The 16075-nt window shown below is 41.9% G+C and overlaps 1 protein-coding gene across 3 annotated transcripts in view; it reads right to left on the minus strand.

Moving 5' to 3' along the window:
- PRDM10 (PR/SET domain 10) overlaps positions 1–16075 on the minus strand; it is a 107984-nt gene that overhangs the window by 19782 nt on the left and 72127 nt on the right. For all 3 annotated transcript variants that reach the window (XM_044258204.1, XM_044258203.1, XM_044258205.1), the window contains 6 exons: positions 15674–15746; positions 13536–13653; positions 10016–10145; positions 9040–9282; positions 3567–3914; positions 1763–1918 (listed from right to left, as the gene is read on the minus strand). In XM_044258204.1, coding sequence (XP_044114139.1) covers positions 1763–1918; positions 3567–3914; positions 9040–9282; positions 10016–10145; positions 13536–13653; positions 15674–15746 — 1068 coding nt within the window. The remainder of the gene's footprint in view (positions 1–1762; positions 1919–3566; positions 3915–9039; positions 9283–10015; positions 10146–13535; positions 13654–15673; positions 15747–16075) is intronic.

Genomic DNA, 16075 nt, shown 5'->3' on the forward strand with positions numbered 1-16075 from the left:
GTATTCAACTAGAGTTTGGGTGACACACAATATTGTATCAGTTTCAGGTGTACAACACAGTGAGTTGACAACTCTCTCTACATATTCTATTATGTAAGCCAGATCTTCTGGTGGCCTTTTTATTTTTTTTTAAGTAAGCCTTTATGCCCAACGATAGGTGACCTGAGAGCAAGAGTTGCATGCTCTACTGACTGAAACAGCCAGGTGCCCCTTGGGGTGACTTCTAAGTGATAAGCACTTTGAAATCTATCTAAAAGGCTATTAAAATTAAAGGGTTTGTCTGAAGGCACATGACATCCAATTTGTTCTCTAGAAAAATAACTCATTATAGTCTGAAAAATGAACTGTTGTGCTTTTAGACTGTGTCAACTCAGCTAAGGAGAACTAACTGTATTGACACGGATCCCCTTCCTAGTGTGGTCCTCAGTCTTCAGGAGGAGACAGGCTCACACCAGACTGGAAGACAGGAAGGAAGCAGTGGCCAGGATGCTCCGGGAGCTGGAGGTGGGTTGCTGGGATGGCCCCGATCACCCTCGCTGGCTCCTACTGAGCCACCAGCTCTCCTGCTGAGAGCAGGCACCGCGGGCAACTCCCACTGAGCCACCCAGGCATCCCGTTGGTGGTGTTTTTTAATTAAGAAAAGAAAAAGAGGGGCACCTTAGCTGCTCAGCAGGTTAAGCCTCTGCCTTCAGCTCAGGTCATGATCTCAGGGTCCTGGGATAGAGTCCAGCATCAGGCTCTCTGCTAGGTGGGGAGCCTGTTTCCACCTCTCTCTCTCTCTCTCTCTCTGCCTGCCTCTCTGCCTACTTGTGATCTCTGTCTGTCAAATAAATAAATAAAATCTTTTTAAAAAATAAATAATAAATAATAATAATAATAAAAGAAATGAAAAAGAACCTACACCTATTTAGAGGTCACATTAGAGTTCTCCGCAAAGGCCCAAACTGTGCTACTGTACACTGAATGCCAGCAGGATTCTACTCCACAACATATCAAGTTAAAGCTTGAAAATTACTTCCTATATCTCTTTACCATCTCCAAATTCTATACAATGCATCTTTTTATAATTAATTTTTCCCTTCTGCATCCTTTTCTGATTCTTTTCCAGTTTCTATGACAGCATGATCTACAGTCACACTCACTAGTGTTTCTCTATTCAGTGTGAGCCATCTGATTCCCCAATGAAACGTACTTTACTATTTTCCTATTTCCTTATTGAACTCTTATCCCTGAGTCTCCTGCGAGTTTGCCCCTTGCTTCTTCTAAAGTCTAGGCAGGCTACCAATACTTATGATGTCTTCTTTTAATCCTGGAGTCATGACCCTTTCCCAAAGTTGCCCAAGCCGTTCGGCATCCCACAGATCTCCTGCCTTCCTTAGATGACAGTTCCGAGACTTTCAAAGCTCGATTGCCAGGCTCTGATACGTAATAGGTCCCCAACAAAAGTTTCTCGATTTGGTAAGTAAACGTATTGTTCTCTTGGGAATTCAAAGCAATGTAGTTCCACCTATTGTACATTTGGATTCTTTTAAGGAGATGGGTTATCACTCTATTCCACAATTATATTAATTATTTGGGGATATTAAGGTGAGATTTTCCCCCTCATTTTACCATAACCAAGTCAAACGTGAGACATAAAATGCATCCCAAGTTCAGCTCTTTGTAAGGAGGTGATTAACTGATGGAATGAACAGGCACCTCTCCTTAGCCCCGCGAAATTTCTGTGACCCTGAGAACGTTAGGCCCTTCACTGCTTCTGTACCTTAAATTGTTTCCCACACGTCGAACACAGGAAATCTTTGCGGTCCGAATGTCGGAGCATGTGCAGGCGCAGTTTGTCAGGGCGGCAGAACGCCTTGTCGCACTCTGTACACTGGTAGATCTTTTCTGAGTGGAAGCTCCGCACGTGTTTTTTCACCTGGCAGTTGGAGACGCGAGTCAGTCAGAGGACCCAAGGAAAGGACAAATGGCAGCTTATGAACACTAGAGGGAGCCAAACGCATTCCCATGGATTTTCATCGGCCCTGCCTCATAACCCAATCGGATGTGATTGATAAGTGGCCTCACACACAGCACTCCTGTCACCAAGAAGCAAAACAAGTAGCCAGAAAGCCTTATAAATCTTAACCTCCATATAACTTGAAGAAAAGAAACAAAGAGTACTTGCTCAGTTAAAGCCCTGATCACATGAGACCCATTTTTCTTTCTCTCCTTTTTTAAGATTAAAAGCAGAATTCCTCTGGATTTAAATAAATCTTGGTAAAAAATTATCCACAGAAAGATTAAAAAAAGATTCTTTCTCACTCTTTCCTGCCTCCAACACATATAGAAGCAATTTTGTCCCTTTCATTAATTGGTCCTTTTACATCTTTCCATCAAATCAGGTTCTGAAAGGGACACCTCGGTGACTCAGTTGCTTAAGCGTCTGCCTTCAGCTCAGGTCATAATCCCAGGGTCCTAGGATGGAGCCCTATATGGTGATCCCTGCTCATAGGGGAGTCTGCCTTTCCCTCTCCTACTCCCCTTGCTTGTGTACTCTTTCAAATAAATAAATAAAATCTTGGAATAAATAAACAAATAAGGTTCTGAAGAATAAAGACATGAATTTGATGATATAAAATACATTACCCTTTTATGAGAACAACACAACATCAGTATCATTTCTCCTTAATCGGGACTTATTCCCCATGCTTTTGGATAATTTAAATAAAGGAATATGACCTCTGAAATTCCTTAGCCATAAATACCCAGTGAAGGAGAGCCGTGAACGACGGCTAAGTAGTGAGTCGTAGCAAACCATTCCTGTAAGACATTTTGCTTGTTTTTTGAGTCTCTTTTGCCATTAGATTCTGCCATAAGCCACTTTTCTAACTGTTGTGGAGTGACAAAATTACCAAGGCTCCCCATACTAGCAGAACTATGAGCTCCTTTTGTCTAGGTAATTTTTTTAAGAGGGAAAATATTTTTATTAGATATTTATATTTAACTATTCATTGACTAACATAGAACTAGCAGATCATCACTTGATGTTCAAATGAAATCATGAATATTCTGGAATTTATCCTCACCTATTTTGCTCCAGAATATAGTCCAGGGAAGGAGGTCAGTGCTTGATACAAAAGTATATTATATACCAACTCTCTTTGTCTCCTTCCAAAATGCATGACCTTAGTAAAGCAAGACAGGATACCACAGTAGTAGAGAGAAAATGTTTCCAGGCCAAGAAATGGGAGTACGTCTTCTACAGGCTCTCTACATTTTATGAGTAGAGCGTACTGGCAAAGATTAAGAAAGACTTTGTAAAAATGATAATCAGATCTGGGTATTTGCTCCTTGCAATACAACTTAAATGGTTCAATGCCAATGTCTGATTTGGACAATTAAGGGTTATGATGATGTTTCGCTTATCAAAAGTAGCTTGATTGAAGAAATACTGTTCTCAACCGTAAAGTTGTTTCAAGGACAGGATGAAAATGCAGGCGGTAGGCAGTCTCAATTTTCCAAACATCGAAGTTTCTTTTACCAAAGAAGAAAAGTGTACAGGAGTCTCAGGAATAGACACTCACCTGGATAAAATCTGGGAATCGTTTCTTACAAGTTGGGCACGTGAAGCAGCCATCATTGATATGAATGGCCACATGATCCTTCAACAGATCAAGGCGGTCAAAGGATTCTGGGCAAAAAATGCAAGAATAAGTCTTCTGGTCCGAATGGAGCTTCATGTGGCTCTCCAGGGACGCACTGCTGATGAAGCCCTTGTTACAGAGATCACAGGTCAGCGGGCAGTTCCCCTCCCGCCCGTGGAAACGCAAATGTTGGTCCAGTTTGTCCTTTTCCCGGAAGGCCTTCCCACATTGCAAACACTTAAAAGGCCGGAAAGACTTTCGAATAAACAGATGCTGAAGAGCTGCGTTCTGAAAGACACACACAAACAGGATCATTCAGCGAGGAGTCAGGCGGGCAAGCAGCTCGCACACCTACAGAGAAAGAGGATCGTCTCTGCAGTCAGACTTTTCATAGATATTAAACTCCAGGACACACAGTGGAAAGATTTCTCTGGTGAAGACGTGAAAACTAAACCCATGCCCAGAGAAGATCCCCCTGGAAAGCAAACCTTTTTTATGTCTTATGATGTTTATGAATATATGGGTTTGTTTGGGTTCTTTTTTTTTTTTTTTTTTAAGAATTTAAGTCAGTCACAGCCAAAATAGCATTCCCAATAAAAGATCTGTATGATAAAACAAATTCCGGAGTTGAGCAGAGCAACAATTGGAGATTTAGAAGAAGTGATGTGGGATGAGTCACACATGCATGAATGAGGTTGGAGCAAGTCAGCCAAATGTGACTTGCTGAAGTTCTTGAGAAAAAGAATTCAAAGCTTGATTAAAATGTTTAGGGGAAAAAAAAAGATATAAAAAAACGGAAGAGTAGTACTTGCCAGGGGCTGGGGAAGGAGGCAACAGATACAAGGTTACTTTCAGAATGATGAAAATGTTCTGGAATTCTAGTGGTGATGGTTACACAACTGAGAATATTCTAAACACCGCTTGTAAAAGGGTGAATTTTATGGTCCGTGAATTATATCTCAATTTAAGAAAGAGAACTTGAAAGAGAAATGAAGGATACAGATTTATATGAACATGTTCTTTCATGAGATAAGATATATGAGCACACATTATAAATGCAATGTGTATATTTGACCACTTCCTACTTAGAAAATGCAGAAGATAAGTTCTCGGTGTAGCTACTTAGTTCCACTGGTTAAAAGGCCATGATAACAAAGTTAAGAGTATCTTTTTGTTCCCTGTCTAGACTACTCAATTTTCTTTTCTTTTCTTTTTTTTTTTTTTTTTTTTGCAGTCACAGATTGCACTTCTAATGCTGATTAGCCATCTTATTGTAAATTCATGCACTTGTTATAGGGAATCCAAGTGAGAAAATACAGATATTCAGTGCAAATTCATTACTACCACTGGAAAAACAACTCATGCTCTACTGAGAGCAGATCAACAGAATCATCTTTCACACAGGGAATACAGAATCAATATTTTAGCTATACTATAATGAAGACTCACTCACAGGTTCATCAAAAGACCAGAGGGAAAGCTTTAAAGAGCTGTGGGGAGGAGGGGAATTCCCTCAAAAAAAATGTATCTGTGAATGGGTATGCTTACGTAACCAAGGAAATAGTAACTGAAGCATTAATGGAGACCTTGATACGTTACTGGTGCAATGAAAAAAATACAATGAACCATGCTTAACCCCCAACAAGAAGCAGCTTCTAAACTAAATTTAGTGGGAAATAATCATTCAGGAAAAAAGCAGAATAACCTTTTTTTTCCTTAGTGAAAATTCTGAACACAGTTACTATATGACAGAAAACTTTCTCCTCCAGGTTCTCTCTCGGGACCAGGAGAGAGATTTTAGCTACTTGTTTATCTTGAGGCAATACTTAGAAATTCTGTTGTGTTCCCCAGTGGACGGACACTGCTTCAGAACTGCATTACATCATATTCTCCTTTGTGTCTAGATCCCTTCATATATAGCTTAGCTCATAGGAAGTGTTCAATAAAAACTCCAGAATTAATGAAATGCATTTCATATGAGAAACAGAAAGAATTCTTTCAAGATCCTTCTACAGCACCTGCAGAGATCTGCAGGAGCAGACCATCCTCATGTCAGACACAGAGTCTGCTTGTGCTTTATCATCCTGTTCGACAGGTACCCAATCTTTTTACTCCATCTGAACAAATATTTATTGCACAGAAGAGCTCTCACTATTTGGGAGACTTGGAAAACTTAACGGAAATACTGCAAACAAACAAATACTATCCCGAGATTCAGACATGCCAGATTTAGAGTGCTTACAGCATGTGAGAATCATTTCCTTTATCCAAGTTCGATATGGTTTCCAAGGACAGACACCATGTACAATTGCCCTTGGTCCCACTGGGGATTCCACTCCTCTTGGGGTGCCAAATCTAGAACCCGGTTTTGTTTTGAACTATTATGCTAGTAAGTCTTCTGCCATTTCTGATTAGTTTGAATATCCTCAGACACTTGATCGCTGAGCAGCCACTGGGCTCCTCGGGCTTAGTTCTGTCCACAGGCCTTGTTCTCGTTGTCCTTTTAATTCCCATGGAGCCCTGAAGATCATATTCCTCTGATCCTCATGTAATCTACACAGTACAAGGCAGTGAAAGTGCTGAAACTATCCCCACCCCTTGACCCACTTGCAGGCCATTTCTACTCTAATTCTACATTCCAGTGTAGCTCAGAGCTCTGCTGGCACACATTGCTAGAAGAAACCATGAGAAGTGGTAAAAAAGCACAGACGGATCCATTACGGATCTTCTGACCCCTGAGTTGCCATCAGCCAGGCACACGACACTACATGGTCCAGAAGATACTCTGGGTGCCAAAATGCTATGATTGCTGCCATCTGTGATGGGGGTTCAACTCACATTGAAGTGAATTCTAAGACAACAGATTCTTTGCAGACAAAGACCTATAATGTTTCTGAAGTTTGATATTAATAGCTAAAGGAAATTCATTCTTGATCACTTTTCATATTATTTTGATCTTGATACCAAAAAGAAATCAATCCTGTTTGTTTTTTGGCTCTTGTTTGTTTGTTTGTTTTAACACTCTTCTGCCTATTTCTACCAGACTTTCAAAGCCTTTAATGGACCAGCCCTCACTCTCCGCCATCCTTCAACTGGCACCCCACACTAGGGTCAAGCTACAATGTGCAGTGTACCAAAACCATTCCAAGCACATGCCTATGTGTTGGCCTTTGATCTTATGGCCAAGAGCCCTGGAAACAGCCCACTTCTTCCTGTCTCTCTCCCAAAACATTTAAGGCTTGCTTCCTGCACAAACTACTCCCCGACCCCTTCTCATCTTTCTTTGGCCTTTCTCACTTCCCAGTTCCTATAGCAATTACAGGCTACACTTACAAGTTTAGCCCTTGACTCTAAGATCCATTACATGAGCACTCTCTCCATAATTAGATGGTAAGCTCCTAGCGGAGAGGACTCATGGGAAGATTGCATGGTGTCCCTAGCCAGGGCTGAGTATGCAGTCAGATCTCACTACCATTCCCTAAGTCATCCAAACTGTTGTAGAACTGGATGGGATCCTGGAGATCACTTAGTCCTACCCTTCATTTGGGGTAGGAGGAATCTGCCACCCACAATGTATTCATCGGTCTACCTGAAAATAAATGGTTATTCATTGACTGATTTGCAATTACGGTAGATTCCACCAGGTTTTAGCAAGTACAGGTTGCAAAGAACAGCAGGTCAGCAAACACGTCAATAACGTTCTGTTACGTGGAACACAGGAAACGAACCTACCTGCAGCTCCAACTGAGCAGGCAGCATTAGAGGAGAGAAAAATAGTTACATTACCAATGGGATTGGAAGACTTCCCTTCAGTTGGTCATTACCAATCTGGAGAGAAAAGATGAAAAAATACATAGCCCTAATTTTTAGAAGGTGTGAGAGGAAGAAACACAAGAGCTCAACTAAGACTGACCTCCAAAAGCCAAGTGCACGTGGCTTTTGCTTTGATGCAAGGAACCTCATACCCAAACCAGCCACCCAATGCACTGAAGGATACGAACACCGTTAGAGCTACACTAGGCTCGTACAACCACAACTTCACTACATGTGTGGGCTTTCATTTTGGGTTGTTTTTATGGGGTTTTTTTTTCCTGTAAAAAAAAATAAATCTTGTAAGCATTTCTCTGGACTTGGTGAAAAATCAGAATGGCCAAAGCAGAAAAGAAAGTCATGGAGCAAGAGTAAAATGCAGATTGGGAAATAATGTAGAATGACAGATTAGGAAGGTATTAATTCATACCTTTTTGCCTTTCTGGTCTATATTTACATATGTTTCCACAGTCTTTGGAAAAAACATACATGGAGCCAAAAGCATTATATGTTTCCATCACAGGATCCTAAGACTACTTAGCCTCAGAGCACTGACAACCTTTCAATATTATTATATTGCTATAAATGTTTAAATGTATTTTTACAGGAAGGCATGGACTAGACTATTTTTCAAGGTCTCTTCCAGTCTACAGGCAAGTAAGAAGACCAAGAGAAATATAAGCTACGTGTAGGCAAGTGAGAAGACCAAAAGAAACATGAGCAAAGACAATCACGTCTCTCAAAACTGTAAGGCCTAGAAAGGTATAAAAAAAAAAAACCTCTTTCTAGCCACACATAACATAAAAGTATATACCGCTGCCATAGACAGTGGAATAAGTCATCGTTTTCTGGATGTAAACTGGTCAGCACATACACTTATCCCACAAAACCCTATTGTTCTCCACATGCCTCTCCTCCAGGAACTAACTCAGACTCCAATGCTATCTGTGAGGTAAGAGTAACACATCTGACCTGGAGGCCGTGGAAGCTGGGTGGCCGCATGGTCTACAGTTGAGACACAGGCCACAAAAGTGTAACAATGACCAACTCCCAAACCTGGTACTACACTTCAGGCTGTCCCGGGTGTGTAAACTCTACCTGCCATAGCAATGTGGACACGGGTCCCTTCGCAATGATGAGTAATGACATTTGCCAGTCTTCTTTGGAAACTGTAGACAACCAAATTCATGTACCCGAAATTAAATCTGAGAGCTATCATTAGGCACGGAGTAGAGTGGCTTCAGTGTAAATAATTATTATAATTAAACCTACTTATTTCCCCATTTCCAATCTGTGAGGTTAGGGATCCAGAGAGCTATCCTACTCGAACTATACTAATCCAGAAGCTGCCAAAAGCCAAGCTTCTGTGTCATCACTAAATTGATGGAATTTAGGACCAGCCATCCCAGGCTGTCACAGGACACAAAGACACTGAGAAGTAGTTAATACATTCCTCCTAGATAAGGGGATCCAGTGTGTGGTAGGCTAGATGCAAGATTTCAGAGTGGATGGTGATTGAGTTGGAAAAACATGGCACCTAGAAAGCCAGTCGACTGGAGAAAGGGCAGCACCTCGTGAAGGAGGAGCTCTGCTTCCCACTTACTCGGATACGCTTGGCTCTGCGCATGTCATCAGCTGTCAGCGTGCTCTGGGTGGGCAGCACGCTCTCCTCGTGCTGGGGTTGCAGGTGTAGGCTCTGAGTTTCTGGCTCGTGCTCCAGAGAAGGCTGGGTTTCCTGTGGCAGCTGAGGGATGGGAAGGGTGGTCTGTTCTGGTTGATCTAGCCCATTCAGAGTAGCTGGCTCAGCCTCATCGAACTGTTCCTTCGTGGAAAAATGTAGCAAGTCCTGAAATTGCAATAACCAGGAATGATTTCCCCAGCTAGACAGACCCATGCTAGAGTGCCAGCTAGTATTTGGAACTGCTGCCTATTTTTTAAATCTCTAGAGTCCTAATGCTCAGAAAAAAATAGTCTCCTTCTGGGAAAACTATCCAAGACTAGGTAACTATCCACAGGATGTAAAACTAAGAGATATTCTAGACCACTTCATGAGGAAAAGACTCTGAGAGGAGAACTCATCTGGAATAAGACCATGAAACTAATTAAACATTATCCCCCAACAATATCTGGACAATTTCAACTTTTTTTTTTTGGTGGCAGGGGTGAGGTGGTGATGACAGAGGGAGAGGGAGGGACAGAATCTTAAGCAGGCTCCATGCCCGGCACAGAACCCAAGATGGGGCTTGATCTCACAACCCTGAGATCATGACTTGATCTGAGATCGTGACCTAAGTAAAATCAAGAGTCAGACACTTAACTGACTGAGCCACCCAAGCGCCCCCAATTTCAAATCTTGACGGCAACAAAGTTGGATTTTTGTTGTAACATTCAAGAATACGTTCAGGGTTTTTTGAGAATGCCTTCTTCTCGCCTTCTCCCAGTCATCCTCTAATTAACAAGCCACCAAGCTCGGACATGGCAGGACTATCAGCCTCCAGGAGGTACCTGTACTGAAGCCTGGTACTCGTTCCAGATCCCCAGAGCAGGCATCTAACACAGAGTTCTTCCTCCCCCGGTACCTGTGTCCCGTCGTCACACTTGTCCCCATTTTCACTGGTTATTTCCAAGCGGATAAACTTTGGAGGGCGTCCTGGTCGTCGACCAGGACCAAATCGCCTCTTGCCTCGTCCCCTTCCTCTGCCTCTTGTTCTGGGGACAGAAGATTAGGTTATAAACAACATGGTTACACAGTACTCCCTAACAAGTATTTTCCCTCGACGGTGCTGATGAGCCCCAAATCTTGATTTCCTCTCATTTTATTACTTTTCCTGATTCTTTTTTCTACTGGCAACAATCATTTTGATAATATGCACTTTCTTTTTTTTTTAAGTTTTTTTTTTAAGATTTTAAAATTTATTTTAGAGAGCATGCTCATGCCGATTCATGAGCGGGGGAGGGGCAGAGAGAGGGACAAGCAGACTCCAGGTGCTGAGTGCAGGGTCCAACGTAGGGTTCAATTCTACAGCCCGAGATCAAGAGTAGACTGCTTAACTGACTGAGCCACCCAGGAGCCCTGGTAATATACACTCTCTAAATATCTCATCCCTGCCATCTATATAGCCCAGAGATATCTTAAATTATTCAGAAAAAAAGGAGCTACTGAAAACTCGGAGCCCTGACAACCATTTTGTTACTGAAAATTCGGAAAGCACAAACATATCTCTGAAATAATGTGAGAAATGCAGACAAGACAGAACACGTTAGGCCTTACAGTGCGTTCCTAGAGACAAGATTCCATTCTTCCCCTCCTTCTCCCGTGCTTCACTTCCTATTCCTTCCAAGACATGTGGCTAGATTCAAAAGAACTTTCTTGTTTTGCTATAAACTTCTGGCAGGTCAAAACAAATTTCTAACTCAACTGTGCCATAACATGCCTTGTGAACACCAAGTAAATTTTATCTTCTTTAATAGATTTCTAGCATATAAAAATTCCTCAATAAAGGAATTCAGGAAGTGTGCCCCTAAAATCTCTTTTAGAAGATGAATGAGTGAGAGGATTAAGAGTACACTCACTTGATGAACACTGAGTATTGTATGGAACTGTTGAACCTGAAACTAACCTAACACTGTATGTTAACGATACTGGGAAGGGAAGGGAAGGGAAGGGAAGAGAAGGGGAGGGGAGGGGAAAAGAAAAAAGATGTGTGTGAGAGGTATGTGTAAAATACCAGATCATGTTTTATTTCTCCACTTATCTATTTAGCAATTTAACAAAAATTATATGTTGTTCCAGAATTTTTAAAAAACTCTTTATTATAGAAAATTCTGAACCTAGATAAATGTAGAACCCAATGTACACAATGAACCCTATGTGCCCATTACCTGATTTCAATACTTAGCTACTCATGGCTAATTTTATTCCAATGTACCCCCACCCCGGCTATTTCCTCCACACACTTACGCATTAGATTATTCTGAACTAAGTCCAGACATCATTTCAACTGCAAATATTTCCACAAATATGTCTTTACAATACAAGGACTCTTTTTTCTATATTCCATACAGATAGATAGATAGATAGATAGATATACACATGTATATTCTACAATGCCATCATCACACCTTAAAAATCTGATAGTTGTGGGGCGCCTGGGTGGCTCAGTGGGTTAAGCCTCTGCCTTCGGCTCAGGTCATGGTCTCAGGGTCCTAGGGCTCTCTGCTCAGCAGGGAGCCCATTTCCCCCTCTCTCTCTGCCTGCCTCTCTGCCTACTCGTGATCTCTCTCTCTCTGTCAAGTACATAAAATCTTTTTTAAAAAATCTGATAGTTGCTCAATATTATTAAATCTAGTCAAAGTTCAAATTTTCCTAATGGTCTCCAATTTCTTTTTAATAGGCAGCCAACAAATGTCTTTATATACCATGTGCCACGCCCCATACTAGGCAATAAAGACAAGTTATATGTGACAGTTGTTGCCCTCAGAAGTCTAATAGAGACAGCAGGCACACAAACCAAAAAAACACAGTATAAAAAGTGCGATAGCAGAGCCATGAACAGAGTTCTAGAGACACCTGACAGGGAGTGATTTCACTCTCACTATGCCCTCCACCCACCTCAGACACTTACTCCTATGGCTCCCACGGTCATATCCTAGACCGGGTTACCCTCCGTATCGAGCCCCGTCGTCCCCTTACCTCAGTTCCACGCATTGCCCACTCGAACGTTACCTCTCGCTTTCCAGCTCACACCCTCAAATCCCTGGACTCAACAATCCTTGCATCTCACCACCACCTCCAGTGCGGTCCTTCTGTCACCTGTTTGCAGTCCTACAACCTCTTGATGTTTTCTCTCCCTTCTTCCACACAGAAACTCTGAAGTCATTCCCTGTAACTGCTATCACCGCTCGCTCTCGACTGCCGTCCCCACGGCTGCTCCATCACTCCTGCTGTGCCAGCAAAGCCACCACACTGTGCCGTCCCACTCCCTGGCTGCTCAGCACTGGCATCACTGCAGTAAATGATACTGGACGATGACAAAGAGCCATGCTAGGGGTCTCACTTTAGCATCATGACCACGAACCTCAAGAGAGCTCTTAACGGTATGATCGGAGGAAGTCATATGTCCTTCCCTAGAACACGGATTTTCCCACTTGCCTAAACACTGTGTCATTCCATCTCCTCTCTTTTCAAATCCTGTAAAAGATGGCAACCCTAATGGTGTCCCATCGGTGCTACCGCATTCCAAAATACTCTCATTCTTCACCTGAACTATTAAAATAGCTTCCAACTGGACTCCCTGTCTTCACTCTTGATCCAAAGAAAGCACAAGTGACATTTTAATTTTCATCCTGCATGACATTTCGACATATAAATTCACATCACAGATACTCCCTGATCAGAACCCTTTCAAGACTTATCATAGGGACGCTTGGGTGGCTCAGTTGGTTGGACGACTGCCTTCGGCTCAGGTCATGATCCCGGAGTCCCAGGATCAAGTCCCGCATCGGGCTCCCAACTCCACAGGGAGTCTGCTTCTCTCTCTGACCTTCTCCTCGCTCATGTTCTCTCTCACTGTCTCTCTCTCAAATAAATAAATAAATAAAAATCTTTTAAAAAAAATAAAGACTTATCATACTTAGAATAAAATCCAAATTTCTTACCATGACCCATAAGGCCTACCTGATCTGGCCCCTGCCTACCCCAACCTACAGGATTCTCACTTATCTATTTTTATTGTACTATGGAATGAAACCTATGATTTAGTTTGATGAAGGAATCCTACTTCTGAAAAAAGTTTGCACATCAGAGAGGCAGACTGTGTGCTATCTCAAGAATTCCCATCCCAGAATCTCTTAGAAGAGGCAGCTATGGGGGAAAGATCTCCTAATGCTGGGTACTCTGATTATGCTAGAAAAAAAACCAACAGTAGATGAGGATGGGGGCAAGCAAAGGGAAATGACAAACAAGAACTTTCCCTCTGCAGCCCACCTGATTACCTGTCTACACACAGAAACACCCAGAAACAAACACCCATTAGTTGACCGACAATATGGAAATGAATCTGGACCTTTAACACCCAAATTTGCAAAACGTTCTGATACCTGCTAAACACATCCAATTTTTCATCGTGGGAATTGAGATGCTGCTGCAACTGCTCCGAGCTTATAAATCGGCGGTTACATTCGTAGCAAGGCCAGTTCTTCTCTTGCTCACGAAGAACTGCAGTCACAGGAGAGAAATCATAATGGCTGATGACCAGGAGACAGCAATAGACCTCAAATGCCCAGTGTCCCCACCATCCTCATCTCATGGAGCCCAGCCCATAAGCACAGTGTCTGCTATCTACACTACTCTTTTGTTAAGAAAATCAAAGGATAGACTTTGACAAGAGTAGTTTCTAGGATCTTATTTTCTTCTATATTCATATAAGACATCAAAGAACTGAACTCTGTCATACTATCGTTTCCCATCTCCCCAACACACATACCCACACAGCCTCACCACACTGGAAAGACAGAAAGCGCTACCGAGGAAATCTGCATGCAGATGACTTAGGGATTCTGAACCAGGGTTCATAAGCTGAAGGCCTCTTATCACAAAAAGACTTAAAAGCCAAAGCCCAATATAATTACTTTAACAAGATGTTAAAGTAGCTACTAAAGCTGATTATTGGCACACCCAATCCTAGCAATGCCACTCCTGAATGTGCACCACAGAAGTACGCACATAGGTCCACTAAAAGAAAAACCCATGTAAGAATGTTCACAGTGGCACTCTTCAAAATAGTCCCAAACTAGAAACAACCCTGTTGTATAAAAAAGAATTCGGCTGGCCTTTGTCCCTGGTTCCTGGCAAACAACCTCTGAGTCTTTGGAATAGCTCACATAATAGGAGTGCCGTTGTCAATCGTGGTAGTCTTTGACCATACGTGAGATTCTCCTAAAATGACTCAAGATAGGGGGCTCCTTGTGCCAGAAAGTCAAACTGTCTGATTACAGGGTTGGAGCCTGGAGCCTTGAGCCAGGGAGCAAGAGCTGGAGGGCAAGTTCAATCATGCAGCCAACAGTTCTATCAACCATGCCTATTTCATGACACCTCAATAAAAACTCTGGACACTGCAGTTCAAGTGAGCCTCCTGGGTTGGTAACCATACATCAGTGTGCCACAGAGGTGACATGGGACATGGAAGCTTCCTATTTGGGGCCCACACAAACCTTGCCCTAAGCACTTCTTCATCTGGCTAGTCCTGATATGTGTCCTTTATAATAAAACTGTAATCATAAGCATAGCACTTTTCGGAGTTCTGTGAGTCATTCTAGAAAATTATCAAGCCTCAGGAGGTTCTAGTTCCCTAAACTGTAGTTAGTTGGTCAGAAATGCAGGTGACATGGGAACGCCAGAGCTTACAGCCGGTATCTGAATGAAGAAAGTCTTGTGAAAGATTCAGCCCTTAACCTGTGCAATGTGACCTAATCCAGGTTAAGTGTCAGAACTGCACTGTACAACCCAGATTTTCACCTACAGTGAAACAGATGCATTAATTATGGTCTAGCTGTACTCTAGACTACCAAAATAGCAATGAGGATGAATGCTTTACAATAGCCCACAATATGGATAAATCTCACAAACATGTCGAGCCAAAGATTCCCAGAACATACATAATTCTAGTTATATGAAGCCTGATATAAGCATACCATATCCATGGTATTAGAAGTCAGGATGTTAGTTATACCCAAGAGTGAAGAAGGCACAAGGGACTTCCAGAGCACTGGCCACATTCTGTTTCTTCATCCGGTACAGGTTATACAGGTGTGTGTTCCCTTTGCGAAAATTTATCTGACTGTATGCTTATGATATGTGCACTTTTCTGTACATAAATCATACTTCAGTAACATTTACATTAAAAACAAAGTCAATGCCTGCCTTGTGAATGTCCTCAGAGATGATTAAATCTAGATAAAGACTGTCCTCAGGTCTAGATTCTAATTTAGTATTTGGAGGTTTTCGTTACATTAAATACTACTTTCCAGCCACCCAGGAACAAAATGTAAATATGTCACTGTCATTTGATCCCCAAATCAGAGAGGGATGTGTAGCTGAATAAATAAATAAATAAATAAAACCTACTGGAATATCTTTTAAATATATTGAGATAGGAAAACCGGAGGTTGCATACTGATATAATATATACAATTTAGAATTCATACAGAAAGTGGAAAATAGAAAAAAATCCAACCACCTTTCCTTTCTTCCTCAGAAATGTCGTGAATTTTCTGGTTCACAAACTCAGCATAGGATGCAGCATACCACACCTGCAAGAACCAAGTACATCATGAAGAACTAGAGGGCACCAGCACACGTTCCTTGGGTGCTTACAGTCTTTCTCCCGCTTACACGAAACAATTCAGGCTTTCCCACAACCCACGAAAAACAAACAACAACAACAAAATCGCACTGTGAACCCTTCTCTTTAACACCAGATGGTCAGTCAGGAAGTGTGTTTGCCAAGACACACTCACTGTGTGTTTTCTTTCTCCTTTTTAAAAAAATTGTTTTTGTTTTTAAAAAAAATGTTTTTGTTATTAGAACAACTTCACAAGAGATAATACTAATAGTCTCTTCATCAAAGTAAAACATAGCC

This window comes from Neovison vison, chromosome 7, assembly GCF_020171115.1.
Source record: "Neovison vison isolate M4711 chromosome 7, ASM_NN_V1, whole genome shotgun sequence".
NCBI lineage: Eukaryota > Metazoa > Chordata > Mammalia > Carnivora > Mustelidae > Neogale > Neogale vison.